General features: G+C 33.0%; 1 protein-coding gene and 1 non-coding gene across 4 annotated transcripts in view; both read right to left on the reverse strand.

The window, feature by feature from the left end:
* The window catches only part of LOC105248623 (putative GPI-anchored protein pfl2), a 42433-nt gene that overhangs the window by 9543 nt on the left and 18645 nt on the right, over positions 1-14245 (reverse strand). For all 3 annotated transcript variants that reach the window (XM_025414198.1, XM_025414197.1, XM_011253511.2), the window contains exons 2-3: positions 6273-6328; positions 2671-2711 (exon numbers count right to left, since the gene is read on the reverse strand). In XM_025414198.1, coding sequence (XP_025269983.1) covers positions 2671-2711; positions 6273-6303 — 72 coding nt within the window. In that variant the 5' untranslated portion in view covers positions 6304-6328. The remainder of the gene's footprint in view (positions 1-2670; positions 2712-6272; positions 6329-14245) is intronic.
* On the reverse strand, positions 8034-8106 carry Trnaf-gaa. Its single transcript has one exon. It is a non-coding gene; the product is annotated as a tRNA-Phe (tRNA).

Here is a 14245-nt window from a genome sequence, read left to right on the forward strand (position 1 = left end):
CAATATTTTATAATTGAAAAACATTTAAGATTATAAATAATACTAATAAATGAATATAAACGCCTCTTATTCATTTCTTTTTGGAGAAAATGATATTTTTTGCCTCAACTCATTAGCTTCGTTAAATTAAATCTGTGTCAATTTTTACATCATCTTAACATTTTTCATCAAAGTTAATATTTTAGCATCAAGATTACTTTAATCAGAACTTATAAAGTCAAGCGTGATTAGAACGTCAATGTATCAGTCCTAGTTAGCAATATTTTTTTTCATCGACGTAGCCATTCGCGAGATTCACGAAAAACGAATAAATGAAGCCAAATTTGTCTCAACTCATTATTAGCTTCATTAAATTAAATCTGTGTCAATTTTTACATCATCTTAACATTTTTCATCAAAGTTAATATTTTAGCATCAAGATTACTTTAATCAGAACTTATAAAGTCAAGCGTGATTAGAACGTCAATGTATCAGTCCTAGTTAGCAATATTTTTTTTCATCGACGTAGCCATTCGCGAGATTCACGAAAAACGAATAAATGAAGCCAAATTTGTCTCAACTCATTATTAGCTTCATTAAATTAAATCTGTGTCAATTTTGACATCATCTTAACATTTTTCATCAAAGTTAATATTTTAGCATCAAGATAACTTTGATCAGAAACTTATAAAGTCAAGCGTGGTTAGAACGTCAATGTATCAATCCTAGTTAGCAATCTTTTTTTTCACCGACGTAGCCATTCGCGAGATTCACGAAAAACGAATAAATGAAGCCAGGATTTAGTCCGCTAGATTATATATATTAGAGAATACGAGAAGCCCGCTAAAAAAAAAGAAAAAAAAATTTCAGATCCTCGCGATATTCAGATATATACGGACATTTGAATCGCTCGTATAGTGAAGTGTTAATAATTAGAGAAATCAATTTATGCACTCGCACGCTCGAACGAGTTCAACGAGTGCATTAAGCGCTATCGATTTTGCATGGGCGAAACTATACGACGGACGGGAACGAAAACGCGACGAACGAGAGAACGCGCCATTATATCCCGCACACGCGATGAAATTCGATACTGCACAACTCGTATATCCCACGGGATGCCGAAAGTTTGATTAAATTTCGCTACATACAGACCCCCCGCACGCCGTTCCCTACGCGTTACGCGTTACGCTTCGCGTAAATCACGGTAAACGCGCGTTGCGTATCGATCCGGTTGTATTGACCATTGTCGCATTTATTAGAGACGCTTAGGGCGACTTCAAAGCGACGAACATTGTATGTAATTTCACTCGAGAGCGATTTTTCGCTGGAGAATTGTCTCTCTCTTTAATTATACATCTGCCCTTGCGCGTAATTTAAAATCCGCGTTACACCTATGTAAACGAATGCGAAAAAAAGTGTACGTTGGCGACCACTGCCCTCTTCCGAATCGATCGCTCGCGAATCGTAAATCGTTGCAATAACCGTCGCGTACACCGCCCGCATGAAATTCCACGAAAGTTAAATTGCATTACTTGAAATAAGGGCCGCAGGGACTTTAATTACTTAGCCCGCCTAATTAACTTCGGCGTCCAAAGAGCCGCCTGATTGGAATCGCACGGTCTTCAGATTAGCACCGCTTGAATATTTACGAGAACATTGCGTTCTCGGTCGCTTTTACTACTTCTTTACAGAATTAAGAGGGAATCCACGATAAATATTCCGACGAGTGTTTTTAAACTATCGATTAAACTCGCGTCCGGCGAATCTACGAAAGCCGATAGCGAGAGGGATAATTCCTGAATATAAAGACTTCATCGTTTGTGCGCCAACTTTGAGTTGTACGAAAGTCGGAAATTTAATATTAAACTTGGAAAATATCGCGTACTGTACTGAAATTATCACTATATAGTGTAAATTAAATGACATTTTCGTGAAATTGAGCGAATGAAGATTGAAAGTTATACAAAATCCGCGAGGTTAGTTATAAAATTAATCTCAGATTTAACTAAAGTTTCAATTACAACGGGAAAAAGTAATTTCGCATGAATAGGTAAGAAAGAGATTATGTAAAATTAATGTATATAAAAAAATAATTAATTAGTAGAAGAGTTGAATTAATAGATTCAAGCCTAGACTAATGATGCGAAAATAATTTCATACTCTAAAAAATGTTGCGAAAAATAGCTTCTCAATCTATTTTTCTCAACATCAGAATATTTGACGTCCTTTGAATATAAATAGCACATTTTATAATTTAAAGTTAAAAGTGCATTTCGTACGATATTCTAATATTTAATAGAATCAAGATGGTTTATTTTTGATAAGATTAAAAGATTTTTATATTCATGAGATAAATTCATTTTTGATATGTAAATGGAGCTTTCAGTGACAAAAATGATTTCTATTCTTTTATTCATGATTATATTTGAATTATTTGAATATATTTGAATATATAGAAATTTATATAAGATTATTAACATTTGTTCTGAATTAATATTATATATAAACATATATCGATTACACTTGTGTAAAAAAGATGTATCCACTTTAAATAAAATTACGCTCACACAATGATAAATAATAAAGATATGAAATAAAAATAAAAATAAATATTAGAAAGATATATCTTTTTTATTTCGTGTATTTCGTATAAATTCGAGAAACAAAAAGAGAAAGAATAACACTTACCCTTGCTTCGCAGTGGCCAGGTGTGTAAGTGGCAGCGATATCTGAAAGTCGGAAGCAGGAATTAGAGTTGGGATTAAACCATCATGTGTTTCGCCCTGTTTGCGAAATTAGGTCAACGAGTCGCGGTCGTCTATAATCCGAACGTTCTATACACAAGTTGTTCTATAGAGACCATAGCATATATTTGCGTAGTCGCTACATTCGTACTACAAGCTTACGAAAATGGTGGACGACAGCAACGTCCAGGCTATTTTCATCGTTGAATAAAGAAGCTTTATCAACAAAGCACACCCGGCAGGATCGCATACGATCGATACATCCGTATAATCCCGCGGGTATTATGATAGAGATTGTGTACATCATGACCTCTCTTTCTTTTCTTTATTCGACACGGGTAAACTATACGCGGAACAAGATCACAGCCGCTGATACAAATATATCGAAAATAGGAAATAGAAAGAGGAAAAGAAGAAAAACATTATATCGAACTTATCAAAATTTATTTTTGACTTATGAGCCATTCTATTCTACCTGCAACCGGCGCGCTTTACATATTCAACAACGAAAAAGTTGAAACGGTTTTTTTTCAAGAGCATTTTGAATATGCGTATCGGAAATAACGATATATGTAGGGGAGAACAATTGCGCACACATGCACATATACATAATACATGTCTATACATCGATAGAATGCCAAAAATGAAAAAATAACTATGGGAAGTGAAGGAAACATGAAACGTTTATTTTTAAAAAACGTTCGCTCTTTTTTTTATACTACAATATTTTTATATTTCTATGTTAAATAAGACTCGAGATAACTGATAGATATGAAATATTTGCAATTAAAAAAATGTTTGATTATCTCAAACATCTTCGCTGAATAAAAAATAAAAGAAATGTTTCACGAATAAGTATAATATATAATATAATTATAATATAATTATAATATTTATTTTTCTACATTCAAGAATCGACTTTGAATTGATTTTATTCTTCGATCGAGTTATTGTAAGAATGTGCTCTATTGAAAATTGAGGAAATATTGTGATATTCAATTAAACTACCACCATGGCAGTCGTAAAAGGATTTGTAATCGAGAGAAAGCGCGTGACAGCCGTGACACGTTATATAAACAGAACGTAAAAGCTCTGGGGTGGAGTTCAGGGGCCATCGCCTTTGATGTTTTGCGCATTTGACGCGCTGGTATTAGAAATTCGCACGGTATTTAATAAAGCAGGCAATACTATACATACTCTTCGTCATTCCAAGCATACAAATATTTTCACTACTCTCATAAAGATGCTTCCCGCTGTATGTGTGTGCGGATATAGTTTGAAAAATGTATAAATATAGTTTGAAAATTGCTCAAATATCACATATTTATTAATCTTGTCTAATTGTGCACAAATGAGACATAATTTTTCAACCGAAAGTCGATGGCCTGATTGTCGATTCTGGCAATGGCCCAAGCACTCGAAACTCCAAAAGCTCCCCGAGAAGATAAAGAGAAACTTAACGACATCGAAAATAAAGCCATACGGAACGTTATTGGAAAATGTTAGGACGCGACGGAGTACTAAAGATGGGTAAAAAGTGATAGGACGAAGTCGTAACTTGCTCCGCGAAATTCTCTACGAGATCGCGGAAAACGTGCAAAGTTTCATGAAGGTAAAGCGACGAACTTTCGCGGCGATGAAAAATTTTCCGCGCATACTTGCGCTAAGTTCCGGATATCGAATCGCGCATTTCCAACGAAGTAGTCGCCAACTTTTCTACTACGCTATGACGAGAGGTTTCTCAAACGTTACATTCAGTAGGTCCTTCACTTAATCCAATATCTCTCCATTTTACATTATTGCGAGAGTAACACGTTGCGGCGCATGAAATTTTACGGAAAATCCTGTCGGAAAATACAAGATCAAATATCGTTAATGAGATTTAATATTATTTTTTTCTCAATTACTAGATTCTTCTTCACATGGGATTTGTTTACTTCTAATTATCCGCATCATTTGAAAGAATTATTTTAATCCATGTAGATAATATTAACAATTTCTTATTATTTATTTTCATATAAAATAAAATTATATAAAATAAAATTACGTTAATTTCTTGGAGAAAGGAACGAAAAAGATTTAATGAACGACAGATGAAAAAACTTTCATTATAATTAAATATACGTGCAGCGTATTTTTAAAAACACTGTGGGAATTTAGTCGAAAACACAATCAAGTTTGTTAATAAATATCACTTAATTGCCTCTCACACACGGTTTTATCTTACGCGGCTCTTAAGTGTGCCATTTCCCTGAGAGCCTTTTGTACGCAAATTCCCGGAGAAGGCAAATAAAATTTCCATATTTCTAGAGGCAACGACAAGCGTGGTGACAAATGCCGCGTGAATGGTCGGTGAGTCAACAACATCGATCTTCCTGTACCGCAGATTGTGTGCCGTGCTCCTCGGCGTAGAAGAGAGAAACGACGAGTATAAACGGCCATAAATCCCGAGAGCGAGAGAGAGATCCTCCGTCGGATTCACCTTCGCCACGGAAGCAAATCCTTGACTTTATCCACGCGCGACAGGATGCCACGGCTCTCCCACGCTTGTCAGAGATATGGCTGCACGATTGGTCTATAATTATCGGCCACCGAAGCATAGATAAGCGGTGGCGATAAGGGAGAAAAATAATAAATAAAAATATCGGATAATCTCTCTCACTTACATGCATAAAACATACACCTGCGCGGCAAAACTGATTGTGACATTAATCGTTTGTCCACCACCGATGGCCGATGACCATCACCAAGGTGCACACGCGCGCGCAAATGCCATTTCGCCGATTGTATCCTCGTATTCCCACCGATCCTTTAAATGCCAGACAACCGTGAAGAAGATAAAGGACGAGAAAAAGAAAACGACCTGAATACGTACAAGCTCGAAAGAGGATATTTTTATTTCGTTTATTTGTCAGGAATGAATTGATTCATTGAAGAATGAAGCTTACGATTTGCGAGGAACGTGTGTGTGTCGCGCGATATATACGTTTGATCCGATGACACTGCTTTTAATATCAATATGCATTTGCTTCTCTGTCGATAGATTGCATGTAATATTTGACATTGTAAAGGATGTAGTAATTTGCTAAAAACCTATTTTATCTCGATATAAATGCAAATTATCTCTTGAATATTTCCATATTACATATATTTTTATAGCGGATTTATACATCTAAAAAAAATCGTGATAAGAAAACTATAATTATTAAAAACAAAAATTTCAGACAGAAAAAAATTATTTTTCTTTAAATGTATCATTTATTTAACAATAAGATAAATATAAAAGAGATGTGTATCGATAAAAAATAATTTTCTAGAAACACGATTTTTACAAACTTTTATAAAATAAAATCTCTGTGATTATTCAATTAAAATTATATTATAAGTATCAGTAATATAGAAATTTGTTATATTTGTTATCCTATTATTGCAGGATCAATTGGATAAATATACCTGTTTTATTACGGTTTCTCCAATAATATTGACTTATCGAAATTGTATCTACATATTAATGGAAAATAATATAGAAATTCAAAATATACTTACATAGAAAGAATAGGACCATAAGCCGCAACATGTTTGATAGATCGTCAGCCACGACTCTGCAAATAATATCGGAATATTATTTTTTGAGCAAGATATAATAATAATAATTACAATAATAATATTATGACGATAATAATATTATTTTATGATAACAAAATTTTAAATTTTATTAATGATAAGTATTCTCGAAACAAAAATTTCTTAAATCAGAATGAAAAAAGAAATGAATGTTAATATAATCAAATTAATAGAAATAATCGGTTACAATATTTCTCTCTCTACAAATAAAATGTCAAATGAAATGGACACTAAAATACTGCATCAATGTTTAGAATAGCTTCGTGAAATATTCGGTGTTTCCGAAACAGAAATCTAATTAAAAGGTAATTGTTCTAGGAGAGCGGCGCGTTTCATGCCGTGAGCAATATCGGTCTATGTCGGTCGATGAGGTAATAAACAAGATAAGAGAAGGCAGTTGTCGAAATTTCAAGAGGGAAACGCGTGCGCGTAGGAAACTGGTCCAGATCGAAGAGTTCGAATCTGGAACGGGCGTATACATAATTATGACCGATAAATATGCAATACAGCGTTAGGTAATATACGCTGTATAGTCCATGATAATGATTGATGAACATACCTATTAATATTTCGCAACAAATATTTACTTTGGTCATATCGAAATCCAAACACGAATTCCATGTTCCATTGTAACAGTAATTTATTGAAAGAGATAATTCTCTGTGAAAGGATATAAAACTGTGAAAAGATTAAAAAAAAACTATAGAGTGTATTTTTATTTTTATTCAAGTAGAGTGTATTTATATTTTTAGTTTTATTCAAAAAGTGTTTACACTTTTGTGCATGACACATCCCTGTTATGGAGAAAAAAAATCCTTTTCCCGAAGGATTCGTGAAAGACACATCGTGAGAGAAGCGACACACCGATTTTGAAATATTCTGTATAATCTATTAAATGTGAGAGAAGCTTAATGTTAATACTTCTAACGTACAATGGGGCTATTGCGACATGTGTCAGCCGCGTCAAATATCTTGCCTCATCGTCAACAAGCAAGTGAACGTGCAATGAATGTGTGTAATTGCAATCTGCGCGTATAATTTAGTTACCGAACATATACGCAGCTCACCGATTCAGACTCAATGAACAGGTCGTTGAATCGTGAATTACGCGTTGCTGACTTCTGCATCGAGAACCATTATTATCGATATAATCGCATCCTTGCTCACGCGAATGATACAATCGGCGCCTGGGGCTAGGTCGACGGCTTTACAAGCATTAAGAGAATACAAGCACAAAGAGAAATCTCTTGATTCGTATACGTAATAATTTATTAATAGCCATTTTATTTAAACATGATCTTAAGGATCTTAACATTTAGCTGAAAGATCTAGCAAATTAATTAATTAAAGCGGAGAAAATATCTGTAATTATTTATTCCTCGATAATTAATTTTGTCATATAAATTTGCTCAAAACTCCAATGTATATGTCAAATTTAATAATTATATACGGAATTGTAAATTTTTCAAAATTATCATTTAATATATTAAAGTATTTTTTATTAGTAAGAAATATATGAAAAAATGACAAAATATATGAAAAAATAAAAAAATTTTTACAACGCAAAAAAAAAAGATTTATATGTATAAAAAATATAGTGAAATATAAAATAGTTTTTCTTTTAAATAAAGATCGAATCCGTCTCCATTTCTGTCAATTATCTAGTGTGCAAAAAAAGTAACCTGCCGAAACCCGGGATCGAACCAGGGACATTTAGATCTTCAGTCTAACGCTCTCCCAACTGAGCTATTTCGGCTTCTGTTAACTGACTTGCTAAAGGATAGTAATAAGACGGTTTCTTTTTGTGAATTGCATAAATTATATAAATTAATTTAACAACAAAAGTAGATTGCTAAAGATCAAACTAAGGGAATTTTCAATCTAATCCTCTCTTGAGTTATTTCGAATTGTAATTATGTTCTATTTTATAATATTAATATAGTGTATTATATTATCAGAAATATTTAATTATCTCAGTTTAATTGTGCATGTTTAATTATCAGTGTTTAATTATCAACATTTAATTATCAATTTAATTATCAATATTGCGTTATCAACGCTATATAAAGAGAAATAAAATAAACGAGTTTTAAAAAATACTAATTAATATTCTCAGCTTTAAAATTATGAATTCTGTTCCATTTATTAAACTTGGTTTTAAAGAGACTGTAAAGAGAAGAAAAATTATTAGAATATTTAAAATATCGAGAAAATATCGAAAAAATTGTGATCGCGGTTAATCTACTATAAATAATACTCATTTAAATAAGCTTTTAAATAAAATAACTTTTTTGTCATTTTATTAATAAAACTGATAGTAAATTTAATAATTTATGTATGCACACACACACATATGTATGTATGTGTGTAAAATATTAGTAATGTTTGTACATATTAAAATTAATTTTAAAAACAACGAAAACAATATTTCCTGTTTTTCACAATCCAAGTTTAATAAATTTTTGTTTAACTTTGTTAAAAAACAAATATTCATTACCAGAAATAAATAATATTGACTTAAATATGATAATTTTGCAAAAGCAAAATACATAATAATAATAAATGTGGTTTAATAAAATATTTAATGGTTTAATATTTATTAATATACGAAATATTAATAAATATTAAAATATCTCATAACGTGATATCTCTTATTTAGTTTCAAAGTGAATGGATAAGCAATATATAATTTAGTGACATTCAAATTTGTCAGAAATAATTTGTGATTAATGTTGAGAATTGTAGGATGTAAAATTATCCAATAATTTTCCTCTCTTTTTGTCACCACAATCACGATTTCGCCGCCTACAATTTTCGTCACGATGAGATCTCATAATTACTGTGGAAATCGACAGATGGGCGTCTTATTTCCAATGCAATTTAAGCAAAGTCCAATGATCACGATGAACGTCGTAATGACGTACTTTCACCGAGACCAAGAGCTAATCTTCTCTTTTGATCCTTAAATATCTATATCTACTCTAGGGAAGAGCTTCTAGTCGGCATCGCCGAACTCCGTTGAAATTCCACGGAAATCGTAGCAAATCAATCAAATTCTCTGAGCAGGAAACCTCCAGAGAGATTCGAGAACCTGCACATTAAGGAACAAAAGGAAATTGAAGATGTAGGCCAACAACCGATCAATTTCTGTTCCAACCTACTATCCAGAAAGTCTTATGGGATTATAAAGAAAAATGGCTCCCATAAGGTATTTATAAAAAAAGATTAGTTATTTCCAGTATCGTTTTCTCAATGATAATAACTTTTATGTTATAGATACGCTCGTCGAATCAAATTGTGCTTAAAGTTCACATTCATGTTTAAATATTCATACACAATTTATCGTTTCTGTTATCAATTAACTAAATAATAGAAAGCTTATAAACGCACATGATCAAAGAACAACAAAAATATTAAAACTAGAAAATATTTCCCGTATTTAATATTTTTCAATGTTATTCAATTAAAGAATATTGTATTATAAAATGAATTCAAATACATTAGTCAAATCGACATTCTAGTTCTATATGATTTAAAATACTATTTGCAAAATTGATCAAATAGTTTTTTATAAAAACGTTATAAAAGTTTATAATATAATAGAGAGAGAAAAAAAGTTGAGTATTATTTATTAGAGATGTATTATATTTTAGATATATGTATATTTGTATTTTTTCCTGATAATGTAGCTATAGAAATCTCTCTTTTTAAGATTGAAAGAGAGATTTCTATAGCTACATTATCAAGAAGAAATATAAATATATATCTAAAATATAATATATCTTTAATAAATAATAGTTTCTTCGAATTTGTGAAAAATTTGATTAATTTCGCCAGCCAGTGTATCAGAATCGGGATTAATTTGCCACTTGTAATTATTACAAACATTATTTAAGGACACTTGTAAGTAGCATCCACAGAATAACGCTCTATGTGAATGCACTGAAAACATATTGAAAGTAAGTTGTGAGAGCGTTATCCAAGTATCTCTCGTAAAGTGTCGCGACCTCACTGGGGTACCACAAGCTACATACATACGCGATCGAATACGTAACGCAGATCTTCTTCCTAGGAAGCGCGCCCGACCGCCATTCAACGTCGAATGAAAGTTTTTACTTTCGTTCGATATTAACAAGAAGCTCCCCTTTCCCTCCACATGTGTGCGAGAGTGTCAGAGTCAAGCGGGAGATGCGTTGTTATAAAATCCGCGCTCCGGCGAGAAAAGTCGCGCGAGATGTGGGAGGAAAAGCGGACGCGCTCTCGCGGCGCTTTTAAGCCGGCCCTCTCTTTTTCAGTGAATGGATATGGCAGACGATTAATGGACCCCGTTCGCACGAAAGAAAGTGAAAAATGCACAATTGCCGACAGAATCGTCGAGGCCCGTCTCTAAAGTCGTCGAACGACCCGACGTCTCGCTTTCACGCATCGTTTTCCGAGATTTTCTTCACCCGCATATATCCCTTATCAATAATTAATTTTCGCATACATTGTGTGTAAAATTGCAAACACAATAATGAAGCAACGAACGATCGAATCAAGAGAGATTACGAGTTAAGATTAACTATTAATATCGAGAATCTGATTTTTTTAAGAATAAGGATCCTAATTATCAAGATTTCGGGAAAGCGAGGAGTATGTTGAAGTAATGAACGACTCTATCAATTTTTTATTCGCAATATATCATCTTCCATTATAATACGCGATCGAAACTCACGAAGTTGCGATTAATATTAAAATACGAAAGAGGCTTGAAAGAGACTTTAATCTTTTAATTAACAATACATACAACTGAGACTTCAAACTTGCGGCTTCAGATTAAAAATTAATGGATTTTTTTAACGTTATACTTTTCTAGCGAGACAGACTAACTCGGGAGAGATTACGAGCTAAGATTAATTATTAAAATTAGGGATCTGATTTTTAAACTAAAAGTTCAACATAATAATTGTTATTTTTGGGGAAATTAAGATAACAAAAAGTAAAAATGTGACATAACAAACGTCTATCAACTTTTTACTTGTAATATAATCATCTTCTATTATAATATAAACTATAATTATGAAGTAGTAATTCATAATACATGTTTAAAATATTATAATTAATAATTTTATAAAATATCGGTTTTTTTAAAAGAAACTTTCATTTTTAATTGACAATACAACTGAAATTTCAAACGTGCAGCTTTGGATTAAAAATTAGTTGGATTTTCTCTAATGCTATTGTTTTATTTGCGAAATATCGCATAATTTCATTACGCGCGGATATTGATTTTTTTGTAAACTTTATTAACAAATTTATAAAGTTGTAATTAATAGTAGAGTTTTAAAAATTTGCTGGATTTTCCCTAAAACTATTATTTTATTCGAAATATTGCATAATTTAATTCTGCGCGTGGATATTGATTTCTTCGTAGTTTTATTAAAAAATTGCAACGTCCCTCCAAAATATATATTCTTGTCTCGATATCGTCACGTAGCGATGAAATTGACATAAAATTGCCACGTAAGCGGAAGAAACGTCGCAGTTATTGTCGATCATCAGTTGCGTTGACCTTTAAATATGAAAAACCCCTCCAGTACGATGCTTCGCTCAACTTTCACCTTTTCATAGACGAGCCAGCTCGTGCACGAGCGCGGGATCATCCTTGAGAACGATCCTTGCCGTGAGCAAAAACACTTTCGTATCTTTGGCTCAATATCGTGCACTCGCAGTCCAGTCATATTTCACCGAATAAATGAAATATCGGCATGAGATCATTGCCATTTTCTACAAGACTGCGAAACATGCATTCGTCAACATTCTCGCGCAAACGCTCGACATTCGTGCGTTCATTCACCTAATCGATAAAATAACAACAAAAATCTCGCTCGTAGAAAACAAGCGGGATTCGTTTGTAGCGATTGTCTAGAAAAGCTATTAACGCGCATATTTGTCAAATATTATTATTATTTCGTTCTGGAATGTCATGAAAATAATCACGATATTGCACGATAAAAAGTATGATATGATAAAAATGATAAATTTTATAATATTATGATCATTAATCATATTATTGAATTATGCTAGTAACAGTAATATGTCTTTCTCACTCTCTCTCTACATATGCATAGAGAGAAAAAGACAGAGAGAATACTTCTTATATAAGAGAGCCTCGTATTAGATTAATAAATGATTTCTAGTAATTAAATACTAATGTATGCAATTAATGAAAAGATAATAATCCGATTATGTGATCGAGTGCAAAGATCGTAATTCCGATAGCTAAATTATTAATGAGATTTTAATTAACTAATTATTAATGAAAAAACGAATGGAATCGAAAAACGTGAAATTGAAACATTACGCGTTAAATTATTCTGAGAATATATGCGTAACATTATGTGTTTCATGCTTTTGGTCACACTCTCCTCGGATATAATAGATACAGACAGATGAGGAAAACTTCAAAATTACTCTCTCGTTGCGTGAAATATATACATACGAGAGAATAATATACCTCCGAAACTCATTCTACAAAATGCATGAATTTTGCGTTTCAATCGTATTATCAAATACGCGCGCAATACAACGACCAAATACACGCATTTCGTATAAAATAGGAAAACTGAGGTATTTTCAGTCACGCAATACATGATTTTAATGTGACCTTTTTGCTTCCAGTTTGTCCAGATGTAAAGTGTATGTTATGGAAAAAGTATCTTCTTTTTATGAAACTCAAAATGTGAAATTACGCGCAAAGTCACTTAAAATAACAATTCATTGTTTAAATATTAATTTGTTCCACATTCCATTTTACCACTTTTAAGAACACACTACCGCCTATTGCGTGCGGAATAATAATATTTTTAAATTTAAATTACATAGGATGTACGATTTTTGCACAATTTTAATAAAATTATATATACAACGTGAGAGAAAGATATATACTATTTGTTTTAATTAGACTAATTTTACCAGGTTTTAAATCATTGTTGTGCTTATGCAATATATTATTATATATGTATACAGTACATTTTGCATGCGCTATTCGTAATCGTTCATCGCGAGGCATGCAAAATCACTTAACAGCAGTCTCTCAGGCAGAGAGTGAAATCTGCGGGACACCCTAAGTCACGTTGAGCAAGCACTTAATTCGAAATATTAAAGATTATCGACGACCGCATATAATCTCGCGTAATCTCACGTTGTGATGTCTCGATTAGCGGGGGTGATGACGGATAGGATTCTCGCCAAGGCGGGGAATCCATTTGTCGCAGTCACGACTACGAGCGACCGGGCCGTCATTAGGGACGGTCTGGAATTTCGAATTCTCGACGGTACTCTTGCAGACGGCCGATTATTATTTTAATTCGTCTCTCTGTTGCTCGGAATCGCTATTAGCATTCGGGCTCTAAGCGCACGTATAGGCACTCTAATTGCGTTGCTCATTGACGGCGTTTGTAACCCCAGCATAATATCCGCGAATTGAAAATTTCAAGCGGTAAACACCTGAAAATTGCCTCTACGTTTATTCCTGACAGTGGAAATGCCACACACAATTAATGTAAAGGCACATTTTCCGCGACATCGAGAGTTCAACATGTCGATAATTGTATCAGTTTTGATCTTTGCGTTTGAACTCAACTATGAAGCGGAGATTGCATTTGCCTTCCTATGATGAGGGAGAGAGAGAGAGAGACTCTTTAGTAACTTTGGCGAACAATTTGATCTCCAGTTATCGAGGAACATTGAGGCGAGAAGCGTCCACAAACAGTCGAGAAAGTGCGACATTTGCTGCTCTGTCTCGATTTACGAGTCTGCGTCGCACTTCGTTGCTCATTAATGAAGCGCTTAATGTTGCGCACGCAATGCACGGATGTAGTTGCATGTGAATGCAAAATGTCTCAGAAGTCATG

Source organism: Camponotus floridanus, unplaced genomic scaffold (assembly GCF_003227725.1).
Source record: "Camponotus floridanus strain SB8 unplaced genomic scaffold, Cflo_v7.5 scaffold111, whole genome shotgun sequence".
Classification (NCBI taxonomy): Eukaryota; Metazoa; Arthropoda; class Insecta; order Hymenoptera; family Formicidae; genus Camponotus; species Camponotus floridanus.